This window comes from Equus przewalskii, chromosome 15 (genome assembly GCF_037783145.1).
Source record: "Equus przewalskii isolate Varuska chromosome 15, EquPr2, whole genome shotgun sequence".
Lineage (NCBI taxonomy): Eukaryota > Metazoa > Chordata > Mammalia > Perissodactyla > Equidae > Equus > Equus przewalskii.
In genome coordinates this window covers 40,794,291-40,818,840 of record NC_091845.1, presented here as the reverse complement: position 1 = coordinate 40,818,840, position 24,550 = coordinate 40,794,291, and the positions used below count along the sequence as shown (strand labels likewise).

The following is a 24,550-nucleotide window of genomic DNA, read 5'->3' as shown; positions in this document are numbered from 1 at the left end:
TTCTCAGTCTCTCTCCCCAGAAAACTGACGGTAGAGCAGTGAAGCATGCCTTTACAAAGAGGCCTGAATGAGAACTGGGTAAGGGAGAAAGAAAGGAGGGAGAGCATATCAGGTGTGTGCTCACATGAGTGACAGCATACACAACTGTTCAGTCCCAATCACTTCTTGTTTTCAGCAGTATGAGAGTTTTGTACTTTGATGTCTAGAGCAAAGAGTGGGCTGCCCAAACCCGACTGACCAATGGCTATAGCAGTCAGTAGCCACTCAATGTCATCCTCAACAGGGAACGTACAGATAAACTAGACTAGAAACTACACAGTGCGATCTCACTTTCACTTCATCCCAACCCAGATCAGTGTTCTTGGGCAAGTCATCTAGGATGCCCTAAGCCTCTGTTTCCTCAGAAGATAGATAGTAAAGCTAAATATCTGCCCTACTTTCATCATACGGCTTTCCGTAAAATCAGGGAAATGATTTATTTGTTATAATGCCTTATGTCACTGGCTCCTCCAACAGGCTTATGAGAGGCAGAGCAAATATTCTTATTTTATAGGGAGTAAACAGAAGCTCAGAAAAGAGATTTCTTCACGGCCACAGAACTTGTAAGGGAAATCAGATCCAGGTGTTCTAACTCTAAATCAAATTCTCTTTCTACCATACCACTCTGTGCTCAAATGAAACAGTTCATAAGAAAGGATTTAATATCACAGCCAGCATTTAAAAAAAATGTAAAGTGTGTACTTTAATTCCAGGCACCATATTTTCTTCCTCACTACATCACACTTATGAGACTGCTTTGCTTCCTGCAATAAATAATTTTTTAATTTAACAAACACACATTCTAGCACTTTGCAGCAGGATGGATGGTGGTCCCCAAACAGATATGTATACGTTCTAAGACCTGGGACCTGTAAATGTAACCATATCTGGAAAAAAGGTCTTTGATTAAGTTAAGGCTCTTGAAATGAGGAGATCATCCTGGATTATCTTGGGCCCTAAATCCAATGACAAGTGTCCTTATAAGAGACCCATAAAGGAGAAAACAGAGAGGAGAAGGCGATGTGAAGATGAAGCAAAGAGAGATGTGGCCACAAGCCAAGGAATGCTGCCAGCCACTAGAAGCTGGAAGAGGCAAGGAACAGACTCACCCCCTAGAGTCCCTGGAGGGAGCATGGCTTTGGTAGATATTGGACTTCTAGCTCCTAGGATGCTGAGAATAAATTTCTGTTTTTTAAGTCATCAAGTTTGTGAAAGGAGAAGACATAAAGACTGAGTAACTTGTTCAATGTCATAAAGTGTGTAAACAGGGAAGCCCAGACCTGACTTGGGTACTCTGGCTCCAGGGATGGTGCTTGTAACCAGCGCACCCTGCTGATGAAGGTCTGGAGGAAGGGGGTCCAACCCTCTCCCAGCAGACTATGTGATGCAAACCCTGCTGGCACTAAACTGACCTGGCTCCAGACAGAAACAATTCTCAAAACCAGCAGCTCAGAGTGTATGTTCCAGGAGAAAAACAAATTATTCAAGAAACAATCTGGCAAAGAGAATCAGTGGCAGATCGACACAGACCCATGAGGTGACAACTATCCAACCCGCACTGGGATAAGCCTGTAGGTTCTCGCTGTCAGGCCCAGCAGTGCTGTTTCCAAAGCTACCTGCTCAGCGGCAGTGGCCCATTTACCTATTTCCCTATATCTTTATGACAACAAGCAAGGGATAGGGCAGCTTCAGGGTTTTCCAAGGCTATAAGCCCAACAGCTGAAGAACACCTTTCCTTTCTCTAGATATAAATTCTAAAGCCTTCTGAAAAAGTTCTCCAATCTTCCTGTAATAGGGTCATAAAGGCACTGGGATATGGGTATTCAGGGCATGAGAGAACAATGGCTCTTTGGGGGAGCTGGCAGCAAAAAGAAAGGCCTAGAGGAAAAATAGTTTACTTCTGCTTGTGGGACCTTGCACAAACATTTCTCAGGAACGCAAGGAGTACTAAGAGTGAGCAATGTCCCTGTGCCATCCAGAGGTTACTGCTCTCACAGGCTACATGACTCTCAGTGCTGGTATGCTTGGGCAGTGGATTTAGAGAACAGACAGGGAGGAGACAAGACGGTTACTTTGAGTCCAGGCCTGCCATTAGCCAGGCAATGACAGTTATCTCATTGAGCCCTCCAGGTTGTCAGGATGAGTACAAGACAGTATGAGTTTCAAGGGTAGGAAACCTTACCTAACCTCCCTGAAAGTCTCAGAGAGGCTATGTAATTTGGCCCAAAGTCACAGGAACAACAGACTGAACCGAGATCCAAACCCAGGTCTGTCTGACCCTGAGACCCATTTTCTTTTCCTTTACACCACCCTTGCCTTAAAGTTGAGCATCTCTCTTCTTGGAAAAGCTAATTTCTAAGGAACAAATTTGAAATGGGGTAGAATTTAAGAAGACCGGGAAGAAGCAAAAAATCAATTTCTTGTAAAGCAACCCGTCATTTTGAAATATAAACATCCTTGTGCTTTTTCTGGTGTCTGATATAGGTCTCATCACTTTTAAATGGATGACAATGTCTGAAGGCATTTCTATTAATTCTTACTAAACATGAAAAAGTCTGGCCAGGCGAACCTAAAATGAATGGGAGCAGGCCTCACCAAACAAAATAAAGGGTGTGTCTGTGTATGTATTTTCCATTAAAAAAAAATTCAGGTATTTCCTTCCTCAGTAGAGAGGGAGGTGAGAGCGAGAGAGCGAGAGAGAGATGGCTTCAAAATAGCAGTATCAAAGCATAAACTGGTGGGAGTCTGACCTACATACAAGCTTTTTTTTTTTTTTTTTTTAACAGCAGGCATCTGAAGCCTGAAAAATGGAAAGGTTTGCTAAAATTAGGTTTAGCCTAGTGAAAAAAATCCCTCACAATCTCAGGTTTATTAGATCTTCCACTAAAGCATTACACCCATCATGCCTGATGGAATATTTAAGGATTTTATTTTTATTCTTTGGGATGGGAGAGGCAGGTGGGAAAAGAACACGAAACTAAGAAAGGGAACCTGTGAAATTTCCAATCTTGAGCACATTTCATCACTGTTTCTAACCGTCCACAGCACATTCTCTGGCTGAGTCCCCCTGAGAACGGAAATAACACAATCAGGGCCAAGTGAGGGGAAGCCCAGGCTCCTCAGAGACTGCTCCTCCCGCAGTAGCTTCCGGGGGGCGCCTGCGACAGACGTTCTTTGTTGAAGACTGGGCCCTCACTGTTCTCTTTGTGAGAGTAACCTGCTACTCCGGAAAGTGGCACGCCAGGCTTGTTATCACATGATGCGAGCAGGACCAAAGGCACCGCAGATAATAAAAACTTGGCTGATGTGATGCGCTATTCCTTTTCCCCTTTCAGTGTGGGGCTTCAGTAAGGGGGTTGGCTGGGAGGTGATGACTGGTTGTAATCCTTTCCTGAGTGCTATTTCCCACGGGTAGGGTTGTGTAAGTGGGTCCAACTTGGGGGCTTACAAGCTAAGTGCCCAATGCCTTGGTTGAAACTTCCTTGAACAACCAATATTTTACTAATTGATGCCAAATGTTCTAGTTTTGTCATTAAAACATCACTTTTACCATGTCTGAGTTCTCAACAAATCAGATCAATTCCTACTCTGTTTTTTTCAGGCACTTCCTAAAAATCCCTATACTACTAATGAAAAAACCATAAAGATATTTAAACCAACATGTGCTTTTCCCTCTGCTTTTCACACACAGGGACTTCCCCAACACAGGCAGCTCACTCCAAATCCACAAGAAATGAATACGGTCACCCGCCGCATAACGACGTTTTGGTCAACGATGAACTGTATATACGACTGTGGTCCCATAAGATTAGTACCATACACCCTAGGTGTGTAGCAGGTTTGTGTAAGCACGCTCTATGAGTTTGCACAATGACAAAATCACCTAAGGACGCATTACTCAGAACATATCCTCATCATTAAGCAATGCATGGCTGTACTCAAGAGTGCCTCATTTACTATAAATGCCCAGGGGAGGCCAGAGCTTACACTGCACTTACCTACTAGAATTTTAGCATTTCTTTTTGACTCAACTCAAAGATAGGTAATCTTCCTTTAAATATGTGCCAAGGCCCCTCGAGTCCTGACCGACCATCTTACCTTAAAGGAGACCCCAGCAGTCAGAGGAACCCTTCTTGCTCTCATAAGCAGCACAATCAAGAACAGCCACTACCCAGACCACTCTCCTCCTTGGTCCCCCATGTGCAGTCACGGACACCACAGCCCAGGGTGTGGTCAAGGGATACTATGCATGTGCTCAAGAACTGGTTGCTATTGTGACTATTCATCTTGTGCCATTTGGAATGGCAATCTTACAGGGAGAATTAGTAAGTCTTTAACTTAGGAATCACTTCATGAAATTAGACTGTTTTACAATTTAAATGAAAAGATGAAATGCAGTGCTGTGTATTTTATCAAGATCAGCAAAACCTAAGGGTGGTATAAAGATATCTGGCTGTGGCTACCTCGTTTCCATTTGCCAACTGTATACCAGAAACATTCCATTACAGATACTTCCTTTGCCTTTTTATTTGGTAGGAATAAATCAACCTAGGACACTTTATTAGAGATAGGAATAAAACCCACAAAAAGCTGGAGTTCCCAGATGAGTTGGGGGTAGGACCAAATATGCCGAGGAAAAGAGAGAGCAGCATACACACAGTATTCTCTATACAAAATTCCAAGCATTTGAATGAATTAAGGGCAGGGGGAGGGAGGGTGGACTGAGAGGTACAAACTAAATGGAATATATACAGGTGTCAGCTTATACTAGCCACTCTGGTGCCAGGGCCATACATGTTTGACAGCCTGGCAGATTCATGACATTGAGCTGCTATTTTAATGGGCTCTACCACTAACTGATGGCCAGTTTTGTGGAGACAAGATTATGTGTGATTTATCTACATAATTATATAAACTCTAAGAAGTCAGAGAGCTGGACAAATTAACCACTTGGTGATAAATTTGTCTTGAACTCCATCTCACCAACTTCCCCAACCTTGTTGGCTTTCATAGGCTGATTTTTCCCCTTTCTTCACACACCATAAATTCTGGCCAAATACCAAAAGCTGGATAATTATCCTCAGCTCCTGTGAAAAATGCTGTGGTCTGCTAACTTTTCTAGAACTTAGAAAACATTAGTTGGAAGGACCATGCTCATAGTTCTTAACTTACACCATGGCAAATCAGAGACCAAAGCTGTTCTCCACCTAAAATACTACAGACTGCCTCACTTGCACTGATGAAAGACCCTTTTAGCTGATCTCTAGAATATGGTGTACCAGACTGACCTGTTACAACCAGCTTTATCTGAACTGGTGATATTAAGGCAACTTTTAACTAACTAAGGGTTTAATTTATTGTCCTTCTAACTTTACTCTCTAAAACATTTGATTTAATTTCACATTGAAGCTCCAAAGCAACCTCACAAAAGGGGCAATTATGAAAAATCATTACCTTGAGCTGCGAGAACTTTCACACACTGCTAGAGGGAGTGTAAACTGGCATAACCATTTTGAAAAAAATTTGGCAGCATCTACTAATGTGAACATATGCACATCCTATGACCCATTCTAGGTACACAGCAAATTCCAATCCTTAGGGGCACACACAACAGAAATGTATAACTATGTCAACCAAAAGACATGTGCACATGCACATTCACAGCAAAAACCTGGAAATGAATCAAATGTCCATCAACAGGAGAATGGACTAATAAATAGTGGTAAAGCCCCATAGTGGAACATGTACAGCAAACAGAAGGAACAAATCTACAATCACTCACAACAGTGTGGATGCATCTCACAGACAGTGTCGAGTGAAAGAAACCAGACATAAACAAAAATCACCGTATGATTCCATCTAGACAACATTCAAAACCAGCCCATCTAGTGTATGGTGTGAGACACCAGGATAGCTGCTACCCTTGGAAGGGGAAGAAAGACAGAGGAATATGAGGAGGGCTTCTAGGTACTGGTTACACAGGTATATTCTCTTTGTTAAAACTCACCAGGCTAAATACTTAGGATTTGTATATTTTTCCATATGTACATTATATTTCAAGAAAAAAATATAAGAGAAAATCTCATCACAGATTTAAAAAAAATATTTTCATCATACACGCAATGATTCTTTCCTCTACAAATTCACTTAAGAAAAGCCTATGAGAAAGTAAAAAGAAAAAAATGACCCGTTTCTATTCCAAAGGCCATTTTTATGAACTCCAGGTTTTTGGCAACAACTCACTACGCGAACAGCTATATCGGAGCCTGCTGCAAATCCCCTCGTGGTCCTTTGTCACTGGAGGCACCATCGTGGTATCACTTTGGAATTGGATGGAAGTCAGTATAAATTCTGGCTCCACTATGCAGCAAGGCAATGTGGCCTTGCCATGCAACAGTTGTTCAACAGTAGAGTGAAGACAATGAGAACTAAGAGAAACAATGTGGGTGAAAAGCCTGGCATATAAACACCTGTTTCCACCAGGATGTAATTTAGGGAAAAAGGCAGAAGCATCTCTCTGCCCATCTTTTGCAAGCTAAATGCAGATGCTGGAGCTCCTTAGAAGTTCTCTGTGAACAGTTACTGTGGATGATGATGCTTTAACACCATCAAGAACCAAATGCCAGTTGTCACAGTGAATTTCCTCCTAAACATTTATCCCAATAGTTTTAGGAAATAAATTCTTAAAATAAGTACTGTTTTTAAAAAATCACTTTGTGATCTTCATTCTGCTAGGCATTTGTATCTTTTGAAAGTTTAACTTTCAAGGAAATTAGATTTCATAGAGAGAATTTAAGATATGCTCACAAGACAGAGAAAAGGACTGACGATCAAAGTATCCTGTGTTGTGAGCAGGCAGACTTCTAAGACTACACACACAGACATCATTTAGATCAAGTGGCAAGTCTGATGATGGTAATAAATTCCACACTTGCAATTTAATAGTTTTGTGCGTGTGTGTGAAAATGAATGCTTCCCAATCAATGTCAACCTATCCCCATTTTGGGGTAAAGCCAGTAGAAACTAATACCTAAAACATGTTTTGGGTTTTGCATTAAAGATTTATGTCGATTGATAATACAAGTTGTCAGATCATAGTTTTTTCAGTCATGGCTTCCTCAGGCAAACATACCTGGTTGTTTCCACGAGAGTTAGAAAACCTGTCATAGGAGGAAGTCAGGCCAAGTGACATTAGTCATGTTGAGACCTACTCAGGTGTCCAAGGGTCTCTCTATATTTATCTTAGTTCACCTCTACATGCCTGGGCCAGAGAATCTGCATCCCATGCCAGGAAGCACAAACTTTGGCTCTACTAGGCACTTGGGGCATTACTACAGAGTAATTATAAAAACCTGATTGGATGACTATTACTAGAGGAATAAAACACACAACATACACCCATACATATTGCCCTCCAAGAACAGAAGGAATGAGGGGCAGGGGTAGGGCTGGAATTAAAGGTACATTTTATTTTTAAAGATGTTGGTACTTCAGTTTAAAAGAACTGTGAGTTCAGATTTCAATGTGGTAAAAATGTGGTGAATAGCTGTCACCTCGAACAGGGTTCCAACAAGCTAAAGATGGGACAGTGTGAGCATCAAAGAGAGTAATGCCCATAACAGATTAAACAAAAAAACTACAAAAATACATAAATTCACAATACTAAAAACATGCTCACACGCTAGAAAGAAAAAAAGACGTTTATGGGTCACCTTTGGAGATGGGGTAGAGGGAAGATGGTGAAGAGGCAGCAACTCATTATTAGGTAACTGATAAAGGGGAAGAATGATGCATTCATCTAGCTTTTCCTATAAGGAATGATTCTGAGGATAACCAAGTGATTGATAAAGAAAAGGTTTTTTAAGAAAAGAATCACTGCTAACAAACGCAGAAGAAATATAAATATATTTCTTATATAAATAAGAAATATGAATAAAATAGAAATAAATAAAATGTATATAAAATATAAATATAAATAAATGCAGAAGGAATAACAAATTAGAAATCTCACCATTTTGCAATGCCTGATGAAACACTGATTTAGGAAGCAATTCCCAAAGGCAGGTGAAATCTTAGGTGAGAGTCTGATGGGCAACTGTGTAGTGGGATGGACCAGTCTAACAACACCAGAACCACTGCCCAAACAATGTCACCAAGAGAGACAACCAACATTACAAGAAAAATGTCTGTCTCCCCAAAGTGAAACTGAATTTGATAAAATATCCAGAGCAATCCTCTGGTTTATGGGAGATGTGTGGAAGGGTGGGAAAGGGGGAGAAGGATAAGTGAAATGATGCTGTGCACCTTCTGGGTACAATTGGGTACAGCCACAGGTGGAAAACCCTGGTTTCTTCAACACAAAAAATGGTATTTAAAAAGAAAAAAAGTCAACAAATTGTTAACACGTTAAGACAGATTTAAGAACACTATCAGCAAATGCAACATATGAACCTTATTTGAATACTGATCCAAACAAGTGATGCATTTAAAGACATCTAACTAATGATATTAGGAATCATGGTTACTTTTGTTGGGTGTGATAACACTACATTATGTCAAAGGATAAGATTCTCATTGATTAGAAACACATTTTCAAGTCTATCATTCACCCCAAAGCAAGAAGGAGGAAGAGATGAAATATCGATAATTTTGAAGTTGTGCAATAGGTATACTGGAGATTATTATACTATTCTCTCTACTTTTGTCTATAGTTGAACAGTTCCATAACAAAAAGTTAAAAATGGCAGAAAAGTGATGCTTGTGGAAGCCAGGTCATGAGAGTTCATTGTACTTTTCCTTTTGCGGTGTCTATCTTTGAAAATGTCTGTAAGTAAAAAAAAAAACAAAACAAAACCAAACATAGATAATCTAAGGAGGAACTTTTAAAGAACTTTGCAAACGTTGCCCATTCAGAGGCTGACCTACCCAAGGAAAGGTATTATGCCAAGAGGACCCTAGAAAGAGAACACGGCAGGCATTATGTGGTGATGGCTATAAAACCAGATCTCACTTGGCCTACAATTTCCTGGATGACAATGGACATTTTGAACAGTCCAAGTCAGAAATCACCAACAGTGTGGTTAGCCCCTCTGATGCTCTGACCCCAGGCTTGTCCGCGAGCACTGTCTTCCTTTTACCTGGCTGGGGTGGATGAGGTGGCGGCATCTGGTGGTGCATCAGAGGGTAGGGAGGGGGCTGCTGATGAGGCATCATGCCAGGGTGCCCTGCTGTTCCAAGTGTTGCCAGGCCAGGTCCTCCTGAATGCTGGTGTGCCTGTTGAGGGTTCTGCCCATGCTGCTGCTGTTCCATTTGCTGTCGGGCTCGCAATTCAGCATATTTCAGTTGTTCCATGTGGAAGTTTTGGCGTTCAGTAAGCAACTGCTGCCTCTGTTGTTCTAACTGTTAAGAAAAGGAAGGGGAAGAAAAATGACACCAAGAGAGGCTCTCAAGGATTGGACGACACACAGGACATCTACCTGATGCAAGAATTCCCTATACCTTATCAAAGTTACATGGCCCCCTTGCCTCCTGCAACATCCACAGTAAGAGAAAAGGCATTATTTATTGAGTAGCACATATCTACTTGGTAACATGTTACCAAAGTCAAGGTCTTCTCTACATTAAATATAAGGTCTGCCTTTCCTTGTAAATTTCACCCAGTGGGGCTATTGTTCTCTGGGCCCACTTAGAACACATGTAATCCTCTCCTTGTTGTTAGGCCTTCAGATATCTAAAAGCAGTTTCCATGATCACCTTAATGTTCCCCAGGTAAAACAAGCCTCCTGCTCTTTTACTAGTCCCTCAGATGCTATTATTTCAAGTCCCCCCAATCTTTCCAGGTGTTCTCTTCTGGATGTGATCCTTTTGGTTACTGTTTTAGAACGTGGCACCAGAGTTAAATCCTCTGGATGAGTGGATGCAGCTTTAGCTGCAAAGATATACATTCTTTTATGTGGAACTTTGGCAGAGCCACTGTAAATCTTAGCTTTCAAGTACCCAAAATTATACTGGGTGACACATTTGCAGTATATTTTAGATGCCTAAATAAAAATTTACATGAATCTTAGTTTGAAGAATATAAGCATTTCAATATTCAAGATAATCTTTCTGGGACCCAAATTAAAGAGAAATAAATTATTATATGTGCCAGGAAATTCAGAAACCATATGCCTGGCAGTAGTTCAGAGAATGAAGCCCACCTTAAATGCTAACAAAATTAATTAATTCAGGGCTGAAAAAGAAAATCAACTTGAACATGAAGGAAAATAAAAATCCAGATTTCTGGAAGTAAGCAGTATAAAGATCACAAGGAAGGTTAATAGACCCATTTCTTTTCAATAATGTCCCATCCTACCATTTTCGATAGTAAGATCTAAGTCACTGGGAGGCATTTTCTAGAGCTGTGCTGTCCAACTCAGCAGCCACAAGCCACAAATGGCTCCTGAGCACTTAAAATGTGGCTAATCTGAAATGAGATATGATGTAAACGTAAAATACACAATGAATTTTGAAGACTAAGTATGAAAAGAATTAATTTTTCATACTGATACGTGTTGAAATAGTATTTTATATATACTGGATTAAATAAAACATTATAATTTCACTTTTTTTTCTTTTTTGAGGAAGATTAGCCCTGAGCTAACATCTGCCACCAATCCTCCTCTTTTTGCTGAGGAAGACTGGCCCTGAGCTAACATCCGTGCCCATCTTCCTCTACTTTATATGTGGGATGCCTATCACAGCATGGCTTGACAAGCAGTGCCATGTCTGCAGCCGGGATCCGAACCAGCGAACCCCAGGGCGTCGAAGCAGAACGTGCGAACTTAACCGCTGTGCCACTGGGCCAGCCCCTCACCTTATTTTTTTAATGTGGCTACTAAACATTTAAAATGACATATATGGCTCACACTATATTTCTGTTGGATAGCACTATTCCAAGGTATTTAATAGGTTAGAAAAATTAACATTTTAGCTTACAGGAGCAACCAGTTCTGTGCATAAATACTATATACCATCATTAGCAAAAACTAAATGGAATATGCATGAGAATTAGCCTAAGAATCTGAGCTTTTAACAGAGAGCTGCTTGGAGAGAAGTCTCTGTGGACCCGAGTGAGAAGCATCAATGGTTAACAGGAGAAGCAACTAGGGAACATGCAAGGACAGATGAGGTACAGGAAGACAGGCCATGGACAGAGTGAAGAGAAGAGGCATGACCAGGTGAAGAGGAGGAGAAATGGAGAGAAGAGATGGTAAAGCGCACGTTCTGGGTGTTGGTTAGCTGGCCTGCAGTCTCCTTAGGGAGAAGGAGATCTGAAATGAACCATTTTGTGAGCGGTTGAGCATTATCAGGAGGGAATGAGACACGGTGCTACCATGGCCCTAATGAACTGGTGTGGGCTCTTCATTTTCTAGAGAGGGTGATCTGAAGAGGGAAAAGTCTGGCCTGGTTTAACTTCTCCTTGTTTGCAAGATGAGAAGAGAGTTGCAAGGTAAATAGCGAGAGAATCCTCTGGCAGTCCAGCTCTGCAAGAAGACCAATCAGTGATATAATGTAAATAAGAGGTACACTAATAAAAAATAGATCTACAGATTCCACCTAGAGGGCCTAGTTTTTGCTTTCTTCTAGCCATTCTTTCTAGGAAATTTAGGACTTTGCTGAGGTTAAACTTAAGAGGTTGCCAGAAAAGGACCTCCTACCTATGTTTTTGTTGAGCCACTATCAGGTCTGGACAGCTTGGCAGAAGTCCTGTATCTCTATAAGAATGATAGGAATTTAGGTCAAGATCTGCTTTATAAAGAAGCTAAACTGTTACTAGAGGGAGATTTTGTGTCTCTAAAGGGAAATTTCAGTCTCTGTGGCACCCAGCTCAGTGGTTTTTTTGTTTTGTTTTACCAAATCAGTCTTTCTTTGGGAGCTGATGTTAGTATTAAGGCATTAACCTTGGAAAGAAAAATGTGCCCAATTTTCCTTGTCTACGAGTGAACTAACTCAATTACACTATTTTTTCCTGAGCTCATTTGTCATTTCAAAACACAGAAGGTAATTAAAAGAAAGTAATTAGAAGAATTAAAAAGGTAAAGTGATTAAATACACACACACACACATACATACACATCCCCCCTAAAAAACAACCCAGTTTAAGTTTAAGCTCCCGTGTGGGGTGAATAGGTCGTCTGAAGTGAGAGGACTCCCAGATAGCAGGCTACCAACTGGCTCCAGGGTCATCTCTCCTCTGGGGCACATGCAGCAGAGCTTATGGACATATCCTGGCCTCATCATACAGGAGAGATACCTCTGTTTTTGTGGATACCTTATTGTTATTGAGTCCAATTGAAGACTGCATTTACTCTTGTGGCAATCAGAAAGAATGTGAACTGGGAATTTTTGAGGAGAGGATAACAGTATTGAGCAAATTTTAAATGCCCTTAACCAATGACCCAGTGATTCTAGGTCTAGAAATCTGTCCTAGAAAACTGTATGTATGTGTGTTTAAGGACAGTCATTAAAGTATTATTTCTGATGCACAATTATGTCTGAGATACACAGAGTTTAAAAAAAAAAAGCAAGCTGCAACAATATTTATAACATAATCCCAATTATATTTAAAAAAACTTGTGTCCATGTATAAACATGTTATATGCCACTGAATATGTTCTGGAAGACACCATACTATTAAACACTGATTATTACTCGGAAGAAAACTGAGGGCAGGAGAGACTTTTTAATTTATTCATTTCTTCATTATTTCAAAATAATTTTCACCACACGTTATTTTTGTAATCAAAAACCAAAATACTAAAAAGTACCCAAGTTATACATTAGATACCTTGATTTTCTTCTCTCCCTTTTCCATTTCCTAAAACTGTGGATAAAGTCCAAATAGCTGAACTGAACAGTGTAAATTACTCATGCAAATAGAGTATTAATACTCTGTTCACTTTCTTTAATGGCTCCAGTCTGGCTCTAGAGACTCAATTTCATACAAAGCTGCCTCTGGCCCGGCTCTGAAGACATATCCCCCCACTACATTCAAATTCTGCCTTCCTCTCCCCCTTCACTCCTACACATGACAGCACATAAAGCAGCCGAATCCAAGCGGAACCTGAACACAACAGAGCACTTTTCTACACCAAGACACCAAATGCAGACACAGCTGCAAGTGCAGCTGAAGTTCACACAAAGCTCTCGCCCCAACTTCATTCGAATAAAGCGGGGAGGAGGGGCGGGAAAGAAGGTGGGGGACACAAAAATCCATCCACACTGCCAAGGACTAAACAGCTCTGAGACTTGAAGCCTCTGACTCGCTGGCCTCAGAACTTAAGTAAATAATCACACCTTTCTTAAAAACGTCTGGTGTCAGTGACTAGACACTCACTTAAGAAAAACCAAGTCCAAAGCACCCATCTTCATTCCTCTTAACAGCTATGGCAAAACAAAACAACGTAACAGCATCTTGCTACTTTCGCGAGTGCTTCTGGAGGCAGAAACCCAAAGGGAGAGCAGGCACCATCATTGTGACTGGTCATTCTGTCCTTGTTGCAACGGGCTTGCTTCCTGAGGCCATGTGTCTTTTTTGATTCAGAAATAAACATACTACTAGGTACAGCTTTCTTAATCTCAACTAAAACTACCCATAACACATGGTGCATATCTAACAACAGATTCAATCATACGACAGGCAGCATAGAGATGAATCACTACAAATACCAAAAAACAAAGTTACATACAATTCTCCTGGGGCAGTATGAAATTCACTTTTTGGCTTTTTGTTCTTTCTTCCTTAATTTGCCATAACGTACAACAAATTTCTCTAAACCTACATTCTGTGTGTGAGGCTATGCTATTAGCAGTACCTTTAAAGTCTATCCAGAACTTGACCATTCTCTTCACTCCCATGGCTGCGACCCTGGTCCAAGCCCCCAGCATCTTATGTGGATTATTTTAACAGCCTCCTCATCAGTCTCCCCTTTTCTAACCTTGCCACATTGAAGTTTATTCCCCACAACACAGCAGGTAAGACTGACCTCTGCTGAAATGTAAGGAAGATCGTGCCAGGCCTCTGTATTTATTCCATGTTTTTATGGAATGCATAAAATAGGCTCTGCCATTATTTCACATTCTAATTAGAGCAAAATGAAAAGCCTCTGGATGGCTTAGAGGGACTTCTGTGATTTGGTCACCATTATCTGACTTTATCCTCTTATCTCCTCCTACTCACTTATGCTGTAGCTTACCGATCTTACTCCTTAGTCCCCAAACATGTCAGTCATGCTCCTGCCTTAGAGCCTCTGCACTGACTGTGTCTAGTGCTTAGAAGCACTTGCCCAATTGTCAGTTTCTCAATAAGGCCCATTCAGATAATATTGAAAACTGAAATCCCTCTCTTGCCCCTCCCAATCTCCCCTTTCCAGCCCGTAACATACAGATATGTACGTATATATCCACAGTATATTTGTATGCATACACATATATAGCACATAACGTCTTCTAACATCCTTCATTAATTACTTGGATTACAACAAGGCAAAGAGTTTCATTCGGTTTTCTTCACCACTGTATTCTGAGCGCCTAGAACAAAGCACATGCTCAATAAATATTTGCTGAATGAATAAATGAACTTAATCCATCACCTATACTGCAAAGACCACCACATTTGGGAAGGTCGACCCTTCAGTCTCCTCAGCAACCATGCTTTTCTCTGTACATTTCTGGATTTGGGACTTTTACAGTTCAGATGAGTCCCTCCTCCACCAAGAAGTTTTGCTTGATAATCTAGGCCAACCATGGCCTCCCCTCCTCTGAATTTCCACAGCCCCATTCTCACAGTATTTGGTCTCCTTATGTGTCAATGTCTCATCCATCCTTCAACCTCCTTGAAGAAAGGGTGCAGGTTTCTCATAGCTTTGAGTTTCCTACGATGTTTCCCTTTTCTGAAGGTTTACAATTTCTGTACCTAGCCAAATGAACTTCAGAGACTCAGAGAGCATTTAGTCCAGGTGCTATAAACTGGATCAGCTAATAAATCCATCCTCACTGGCCTCAAAGTATTTTTCTTAATCCAAATGGGAATGCTTTAGGCAGGGCCCAGGCCTTGCAGTTTTCTCCAAGTGGTTCCAGTCCCGAACACAGCCCACGTCTGAAACCTATTCTCTTGACTTATATGTGCTATTTGCCTGGCACTGAAGGCTGCTCAGTTGGGCAGGTCCTCTGAGTTGTGAACTCAGTGCCAGCTCAGCATCCTCTCCTTTACTAGAGGCAATACTCTTTATCATGTCATTTCCCTGACAGACTGACTCAGTATGTCCCATAATTGACTTCCTCCAATATCAGTACTTTATGAGAAAGCTGTAACAATAGCTACTGAGTTCTAATTAGAGCTGTATCTGTAAGATTTAAAATTTTTATCTTTTTACATCCCACAACTAGAAGGACGTGCAACTAAGATATACAACTGTTTACAAGGGGGGTTTGGGGACATAAAGCAGAAAAAAAAAATTTTTTATCTCTTTTTTTGAGGAAGATTAGCCCTGAGCTAACTACTGCCAGTCCTCCTCTTTTTGCTGAGGAAGACTGGCCCTGAGCTAACATCCGTGCCCATCTTCCTCTACTTTATATGTGGAACGCCTACCACAGCATGGCGTGCCAAGCAGTGCCATGTCCGCAGCCGGGATCTGAACCAGCGAACCCCGGGCCGCCGAGAAGCGGAATGTGCGAACTTAACACTGCGCCACTGGGCCGGCTCCCCGCCCCCCCCTCCCCCCGCCTTTTTTTTTTAAAGATTGGCACCTGAGCTAACACCTGTTGCTAATCTTTTTTTTTTTTAATTTATTTTCTTCTTCTCTCCAAGGCCCTCGAGTACATAGTTGTATATTTTAGTTATGGGTCCTTCTGGTTGTGTTATGTGGGACACTGCCACAGCATGGCCTGATGAGTGGTGCTAGTTCCGCACCCAGGATCTGAACTGGCGAAACCCTGGGCCGCTGAAGCGGAGCATGCCAACTTAACCATTCGGCCACGGGGCCAGCCCCTCCTTATTCTTAATTACTAAATACTTAAGACTCAAGAGAACATCTGATTTTAAGTCATTAGAGAAAAAAGAAACTTATCTGATTCTTAAAGTCTAAGAAAAGATTTTTGAAATCTATTGCTATATAAACAAAACCAAATGTTTAATTCAAAAAGAGTATGTCCTAAAGCCCCTGCTCACTAGGTAAAGATGAGCAGGACTGTACCCTAAGGTGAACTGAGGCAGAGTGGTAGGCAGAAGAACATTAGGCAGTGAGCTGGAAGGTCAGCCCCTAGCTGACCTGATCACTTTGCAGTCCCAACTTTCTTGAGTCATAATAGAGGAATGATAAAACCTTGTAAATCTCAGGGACGCTGGTTAAAATGAGCTAAGAACATCTCAATTCTCTATAAAGTGCTAGATTAAAAGCACAGAGCTGACAAACGCCGGTTTGAGACCTGGCTCTATCATTAATGAACTGTTGTATCTGAGGTACATAACACACTGTGTCCAAGCTCCAGTCTCTCAGTCTGTAAGGATTAACAAAGAAATGGCCCTAATGTTCCCAGCAAACAGCCTGCTGGATTCTTGTCCAAGGAGAGTCAAAGCAACCAGTATTTTCTTGCTAATGCCTTCCTCATAGAGTTTCTGAGATCTTACATGAGAAACCCCTATGAAGTGAGTTAGCCCAGTGACTGGTCCAATAAACGTTGATAAAGCCAACAAAGACTTATAAATATGAAGAATTTACTACATAATTGTTTACTGGTTTGCATCAAGGGAGAAATACAAAGGTTTACTGAACGCTATGTGTTCTAGGCACTGAGCCAGGCACACACTATACTTCTCTCATTCAGTTCTCATAACAGGCCTGTGCAGAAATCACTGGTAGGAAAAAAGCCACGGCTGTGCTTGCCCACAGGAAAGGACCACATACAAGCGCTAGGGTGGAGAAAACAGGTTATGTCTTAGTAGTCCATGACATGAACGAGAGACCTTCTGAAGTTTGTAGGACTCCTTTTGAATGTTGTGAGAGTGAACCTCCAAGCTGGCCCTCAACAATCCCATTTCCTAACATTTACACCTTCCCCACACAACTCTGTCTACCCCTCTACCCACTCCCGAACCGGGGTTGGTCTGTGTGACAGAGAGAATGCAGCAGAAGTGAAGGGATGTGACTTCCAACTTTAGGTTATAACAGACACTGTGACTTCCAGTTTGAGTGCTTTCATGTCCTTGCTCTTTCCATCACCTACTCTGGGGATTTCACAAGTAGTGCTATGGAAAGGCCCAAGTGGCAGGGAACTGAAGCCTCCTCCCAACAGCCACATGAATAAACTTGCAGGTACATCCTCTAGCCCCAGGTGAACCTTAAGAAAACTGCAACCTTGTGAGACATCTTGAGCCTGAACCACCCAGCTAAGCTGCTCTGAAGATTCCTAACCCTCAGAAACCGTGTGAGATATTATTTTCAGTCACTAAGCTTTGGGATAATTTTTTATATAGCAATAAATAGCTAATACAGTTGTACTACTGACATTTAGTGTCTAGGGCTAGGGACTATGCCATACAAAGAATTTTCCTGCCCCAAATTGTGATGAAGAAAAGGCAGGTTGACGGGCCAGCCCCGGTGGTCTAATGGTTAAGTCCGGTGAGCTCTGCTTCAGCAGCCTGGGTTCAGTTCCCAGGCATGGACCTAGACCACTTATCTTTCAATGGCCATGCTGTGGCGGTGGCTCACCAAAGGCTGACCACCAAAGGATTCAAGCAGAGCAAACTTGCATGGTGGAGAGATTCAGTAGAATGTTTTCCCAACATTTTCAACTGTGCTGTTTTATTCAGAGACCATTCTGTAAAATGTTTTATGTACTCTGATTAAAAGTTAACATTAAAAAAGATTCAAGTAAGAAAAACATGGTAGAGTTACATAACTTGAGATTTTATAAATATTAAAAATCCACAGCACAAGGGAAATTCTAAAAGGTAAAGAGATGTCTGGGAATCAGCAGAAAGAGCTGGGTGGGGGCTGAGGGCTCTGCTGTTCCAGGTGACAGACAGTTCCCTCAGTGGTTTAAAAGAGCAGGGGATCTGCAGGCTCACCCTCTGAAGAGACCTTGACTAAAAGCTGAGAAAAGAGCCCCTTAACAATTTAAACATTGTTCTCCAAGTGCCCAGTCAGGGTCACACCAATCTTCCAGGCTAACACATCAGCTCTGCTTTATGAACAACCAGGCATCTGGTTGAAGGGAACTACCCAATCATCACTGGAATTCTGCATGTGCCAATAATCCATTATACTATACCCTTCTGTTATCCCAAGTCCCCTAAGGAAAATCTGTAAAATGACAAAAGGGCAGCTCATTAGGGTAAGATAAACACAAACACTCATCCCTCCAAGCTCCAGCTCCTGTCTAGGAATACCCTCCAACGCCTTCTCCCTCTGCCCATGTTCCAGGTATTCCTCCTCTCTGTTCCCATACGAGCACTGAACACACTATGTCATGTGTTTTCTTGACTGCTTTCCCCATTAAACTAAACTGAGTCCCCCAAGGGTGGACTTTCTTTCCACTTTTCCAGCTTTCTGACACTCATGCTGGCATACATTCACTCATCAGACACTTAAACAAGGGCCTATGATGTGCCAGTTGTGTAATAATAAAGACACTGATTGATTCTGACCTCGAAGAATATACACTCTGGTACGTTAGCAAAGACAATATAAGTGCTCTGTTAGGCTGCCATAACAGCAAAATGGGAGGGCACATCACCCACAGGTGCAGGGCTGAGGGACACAGGAAGTGGGCAAAGAGGGGGGAAAAGGGCCTTGTTGGCAGAGGAGCAGGACGCACACAGGTGGCACAGAGAACAAGGCCATGGGGGAAGCCTGCATGTGGTGTGGTGTGGCTGGTGCAGAGATGAGACTGGGGTAGCCAACAGCTCCTGGGCAGGAGAGGGCCAGGGATACAAGAAATGCTTACAGGGCCAGGGAACTGGGGATGGATGTGGGCAGGAGAGTTACTGAAGCAGCCTCTCCTTCCTCATGGGGACAGGATGCCCATGTAAGTGGCAGAGCCAGTCTGCAGAGAAAATGGAAATGGGCTATTGTGATAGTCACCGGGCTACTCATTATGAAGATCTGTCAGAGGACTTGCTTGGATTGACCACTAAGAAATAGCTTAACAAATGCAAACAGATCCTTAAAATTAAAACTCTTTCGGGACGATTCAACCTTAAGGTTCTACCATTTAGAGATATCACTATCTCGTACACAGATAAAAAATTGAAAATAATCAGAGGGAAAAAGTCCCAACTAATTCCTCAAATTCAGCCGACTGTTTAGAAAGACATCAATTCCTTTCCTAGTCAACTCATTAAAAAAAAATTTCTCCAAAGAGCTTAATCTTGGATTCTCCAAAAATTCCCTTGAGATAACCAAATGTTCCCCTGCTTCTATGTTTCCTACTTTATGTGGCTTCTTTTCTCATTCTTTGCATTTTCTTAATTCTTTTGGTCCTGTTTGGGCCATATCCTTCTACCAAAAGCATCTGCCCCAGAAATTCCTGCTTAGGAGCTTTCTGCACAGGCCTAGCTCCCCCTGCCCTTCACTACACAGGAGAGGGAAGGAAGAGTGAGAGCCCAAGAGCAGCTCTGAGGACAGACTGGCTAACACAGAACACAGAAATGAGTCTCCTAACTCACAATGAGATCAATTCTTACTTTCTGATATTTACGCTGAAGAAGACAGGAAACCAAGAAAGTTCTCCAATCAGATAATGGATCTATATGGATTCTACTTAATTGGTAACAAGTAGGTAATAAAATAAGTCTAAGATCCAACTTTTGTAGAAGGGAGAATTTGATAACATCATGCATCTGGAAAGCTGAGAGGTATAAGAAGCTGAGGTTTGGACAATAACTTTATGAAGGTGAACCGAGTTCCTTTTATTTATCATCACTAGCTAATAACCCTTTTGAAAGGGCAAAGCAAACACAGAAAAAAGGACAGAAGATGGTTACAGAGACCAACAAATTAGGCTACCATTTATTTTATCTAACTTGTATTTTATGAAAGGTGGTCAGACTTTGTCAAAAAGCCACTATGAAACTCCCCTTACTTACAGCCTCTTTCTCTCTGTCCATGATAGTCTCCAGCTCCTCAAAATGTCGCAGTTTGATCTCTAGCTTCTTCATCTGCGTCTCAACCAGGAGAGCTACCAGAGACTTGATCTTCCTTTCCTCCACAGCAGCCAGGTGCTAAACGTAAAAGACCATTCAAATTATTTAGGTAAACATTTACTTAAAAAACGTAACAAAATGCTGCAATTGCTATTCAAAGTAGGGATTATGTAATTAAGAATGGTGCCCTAGATGTCCCCTTTCTATGTTTCTACCAAACATTTATTTCAATTTAAAATAACAACTGTCCCTGAATTTCTGGTACTTACAGATATAAATCAACTCTCTTTTAAAGATTAAAGGAAATTCCTCCCATGGTAAACTACTCCTTTCAAAGAGCCCATCAAAGGAGAGGCTGAAACAGGGTCCTGATAGGCAAAGAGAAGGACACGGGTGGTCTGGATGATACCTCCCCATCTACCATCCCTTTGCCCCATACCCTCAACCCAGTTCTCTGTCCTTCCCCTCACTATCCTTCCTGCCTTCTGAAGTGTCCAGGGCCAGGCAAAAAAACAGTGGTCTCTCTCAGCACCCAACACTCAGATGCAAAGCCTCTGCCTTCTCTCTGTTGAGCGGAACTGTATATGGAGAGGAGCGGTGAACAATATTCCACCCCTAGTTTAGAGGATATGGTCCAGAGCAAGAAAAACAAATGGTACAAGACAGTTAGTTACTCTGGAAGAATGTGCCACTTCCCTGCAACACGACTGATGATGAGTCCTACTCATGCTCTGGTCAACTCAGCAGCACAGAGAGGAAGAGGCAACATCACTCAGAGAGGAAGAGGACCCCATATTTGGCCAAGGGCCTGACTATCTGCATGGGATCAATGCCACCTTCTCCAGACAGTACCTGAGAGCTTACACCAACGAACTCCCAACACCACTTTGCATTCACTTTTATTCTGTCTGCTGAATTTATGTGCTTATCTTGCTTCTACACAAGGTTTTGAGAAATAACATGCAGTGGCTTTCTTATCAGTCTTACAGAATCTAGAAGGAGCTAATATGCATTAGGAGTTTAATATAGGCTTCTGGGAGCTAAATTGATAGACTACACTTAAATGAGAGCCTTCCTTTTCACTTTTTCATAGGTGAAAAAGAGAAATGTAGTTTTCTACCTGTGGAGATCCATCTGCGGGAAGATTCAGACGTGTAAGCCAAAGGTGACGATGAGCAGGTTTATGAATAAGTCTACAACTATTAATGATCATGTCTGCCTCCCTAAGCTACACTGAGCTACATCAATAACACCAGAAGTTTAAATAAAGATTACAAGATTTTAAGCCTGCTTAAGAGTTATGCAATTTGTATTTCTGATTAAGAAATTTATGCACATGATATAAAATTCAAAGTCTACAAGGACGTGTCAAATAAAAACTAAGTCTCTCTCTCACTTGTGTCACCTAGCCCCTGCCTTTGCAGAAGACTAATGTTATCAATTTCTACGCCTATTTTTATGAGACTGTGACTTCTAGAACTCTGCTGGCTTTGGTTCTATTTTCTTGAGATTTATGCAGGAACTTGGGGGACATCCTCAAATATTATCAAATAAATATGCCAAAATATTTCCTCTCACAGCTGAAGATCACAAGTTTTCAAACAGAAAGGAATCACCAAGTAAGAAGAAAATTAACATTAAAAAAGGATCCACAGCAAGAAACAATTATGGAAATTTAAGAACACAAGACAGAGTGAAAATCCTAAAAGTTTCCAGAAAGGCAAACCAATAAAAAAAGAGGTTACAAACAAAAATTCAGAATGTGGATCAGACTTCTCAAAAGCAAAACTTCACTACTGAAGACAACGGTAAAACGCCTTCCAAATTGTAAGGGATGATGAATTTTAACCTAAAGTTTCAAGTACAGCAACTTACATCAATTAACTGTGAGTACAGAAGACAGACATTTCTGAAATCAAGGACTCAAAAAAGTTTACTTCTTACACACGCTATTAAAAGATGTGCTCCAGTAACTTACTGCAAAACCAGAAAAAGACAAAGACATGAGATCCAGAAGTCATAGACTCAACCTAAGAAAGAAGGCCTAAGTTCACAGGGGCCATCAAGAGGCCAAAAGCAAACAGGGACAAATGAAATAAGATGGCAAGATGCTCATAACCAAAGCTGGCTGATGGGTACAGAAAGTCATTATACTATTTTGTCTACTTCTGTATATATTCCAACAGTTCCATAATAAAGTTTAAAAGGGAGCAGTGGGTGGTCAACAGATGGTGCTGGGAAAACTGGGTATCCAAAGGTAAAACAATTAATTTGGACTCTACCTCACATCATACATAAAAAATTCTTAGAAGAAAAACAGGAGTAAATCTAAATGATCTTGGGTTAAGGGAAAGATTTCTTAGATATAACAACAAAGCACAACTGGTAAGAGGAGACTGGTAAATTGGACTTCATTAAAATTGAAAACATCTCTGCTTAAAAGGACACCATTAAGAATGTGAAAGCACAACTCAGACTGTGAGAAAATATTTGCAAATCATAGTGTGATGAGAGACGTGTATCCAGACTATATAAAGAACTCTTCTAACTCACACCTAGGGATGAAGTGATACTGGTAGAGACCTGAAGGACTTCTAACACAAGTTGGTCACCATCTCAAGACACTTGGCAAAGGCTGAAGACGTAGAGGATGAGAAGCTAAGGAGTTAAGTTAAGGAAGAAAAGAAATTCCTGCAAACTCCTTTTTAAGGTGATAAACATTGCCTCAAAAATCTCAATCAAAGGTTTTGAAAAGTCACACCCAAGGAACAGGGGCAGTCCAGAAAGACAATGACCGAACTGTCATCTTCCTTCAACTCAGTTCTCCCCTTCTCAATTCTAGTAACACCACAGAGGAAGGCTGAATTGTATGTAGAATACATCATCACCTGGAGCATCTAAATTTTTATACACATCTGGCATTCAATCAATAAAGCAGATCCATAGATGGTACAGACACTGCACACAGCAGGCAAGGACTTTAAAATAAGTATATACACTATGTTCAAGAAAATGCAGGAAGGTATGGATGAAAAGAGAATTTCAACAGAGATTTAGAATTTGCATATATATATAAAAAAATAATGAATACTGGCACATCAGATTGAAAATACGACTAAAAAACTAACAACTGAAATTAATAACTCAACAATTAGGTTTAAAAGCAGAAAACTTCACTAATGAAGTGAAAGACAGATCAACAAAAAACAGACTGCAGCAGAGAGAAAAACAATGAAAAAGAAAACTATAACCAAGGTGCCAGCTCTATGGCTGAGCGGTTAAGTTTGCACACTCCACTTTGGCAGCCAAGGGTTTTGCTGGTTCAGATCCTGGGTGCGGACATGGCACTGCTCATCAAGCCATGCTGAGGCAGCATCCCACATGCCACAGCTGGAAGGACTTACAACTAGAACATACAACTATGTACTGGGGAGCTTTGGGGAGAAGAAGAAGAAGAAAAGAAGATTGGCATCAGATGCTAGCTCAGGTGCCAACCTTTAAAAAAAGAAAGAAAAAGAAAACTATAACCAAGCATATCAGAGATGTGGGACATGGGCAAAAAGTAACACTAAAAATTTATGTAGATCGAATCACAGGAGAGGATGGAGAATGAGGTGGAAGCAATATTTTTCTTCTTTTTTTTCCTGAGGAAGATTAGCCTTGAGCTAACATCTGCCAATCCTCCTCTTTTTTCTGAGGAAGACTGGCCGTGAGCTAACATCCATGCCCATCTTTCTCTACTTTATATGTGGGACACCTGCCACAGCATGGCTTGCCAAGCGGTGCCATGTCCACACCCAGGATCCGAAACGGCGAACCCCGGGCCGCTGAAGCAGAACGTGCACACTTAACTGTTGCGCCACTGGGCCGGCCCCAGAAGCAATATTTAAAGAGATAATGGGCGAGAATTTCCTCAAACAGATGAAACAACTCAACTGAGAGATTTAAGAAGTTTAGCAAATGCCAAAGACAGAAAATACAACAAAAATCACACCAAAGTACAACACAGAGTACAAAAAACCAAGACAATCTTAAAAGTATCCAGGGGGGGAAAAGCACATTACCTTCAATTGCCTCCAACAGTAACAACAATAAGGCTTAAGGGGGCTTATCCACAGTCACAATAGACAACGGAATGACATTTTTAAAAGTGTTGAAAGAAAATAAGTGATAACCTTGAATTCTATACCCACTGAAAATACACTTTAAAAATGAAGGTGAAATCAAGGCCTTTTAAGAGAAACAAAACAGAAGCCATTGCTAGCAGGCCTGCAATGAAAAAAATTCTAAAGGGAGTTCTCCTAAACAGGAGGAAAACAATCCATT

At 41.3% G+C, this 24,550-nt stretch overlaps 1 protein-coding gene across 4 annotated transcripts in view; it reads right to left on the bottom strand.

Moving 5' to 3' along the window:
* SMARCC1 (SWI/SNF related BAF chromatin remodeling complex subunit C1) overlaps window positions 1-24,550 on the bottom strand; it is a 165,586-nt gene that overhangs the window by 6,824 nt on the left and 134,212 nt on the right. For all 4 annotated transcript variants that reach the window (XM_070575546.1, XM_070575548.1, XM_070575549.1 and 1 more), the window contains exons 25-26: window positions 20,168-20,302; window positions 9,177-9,438 (exon numbers count right to left, since the gene is read on the bottom strand). In XM_070575546.1, coding sequence (XP_070431647.1) covers window positions 9,177-9,438; window positions 20,168-20,302 — 397 coding nt within the window. The remainder of the gene's footprint in view (window positions 1-9,176; window positions 9,439-20,167; window positions 20,303-24,550) is intronic.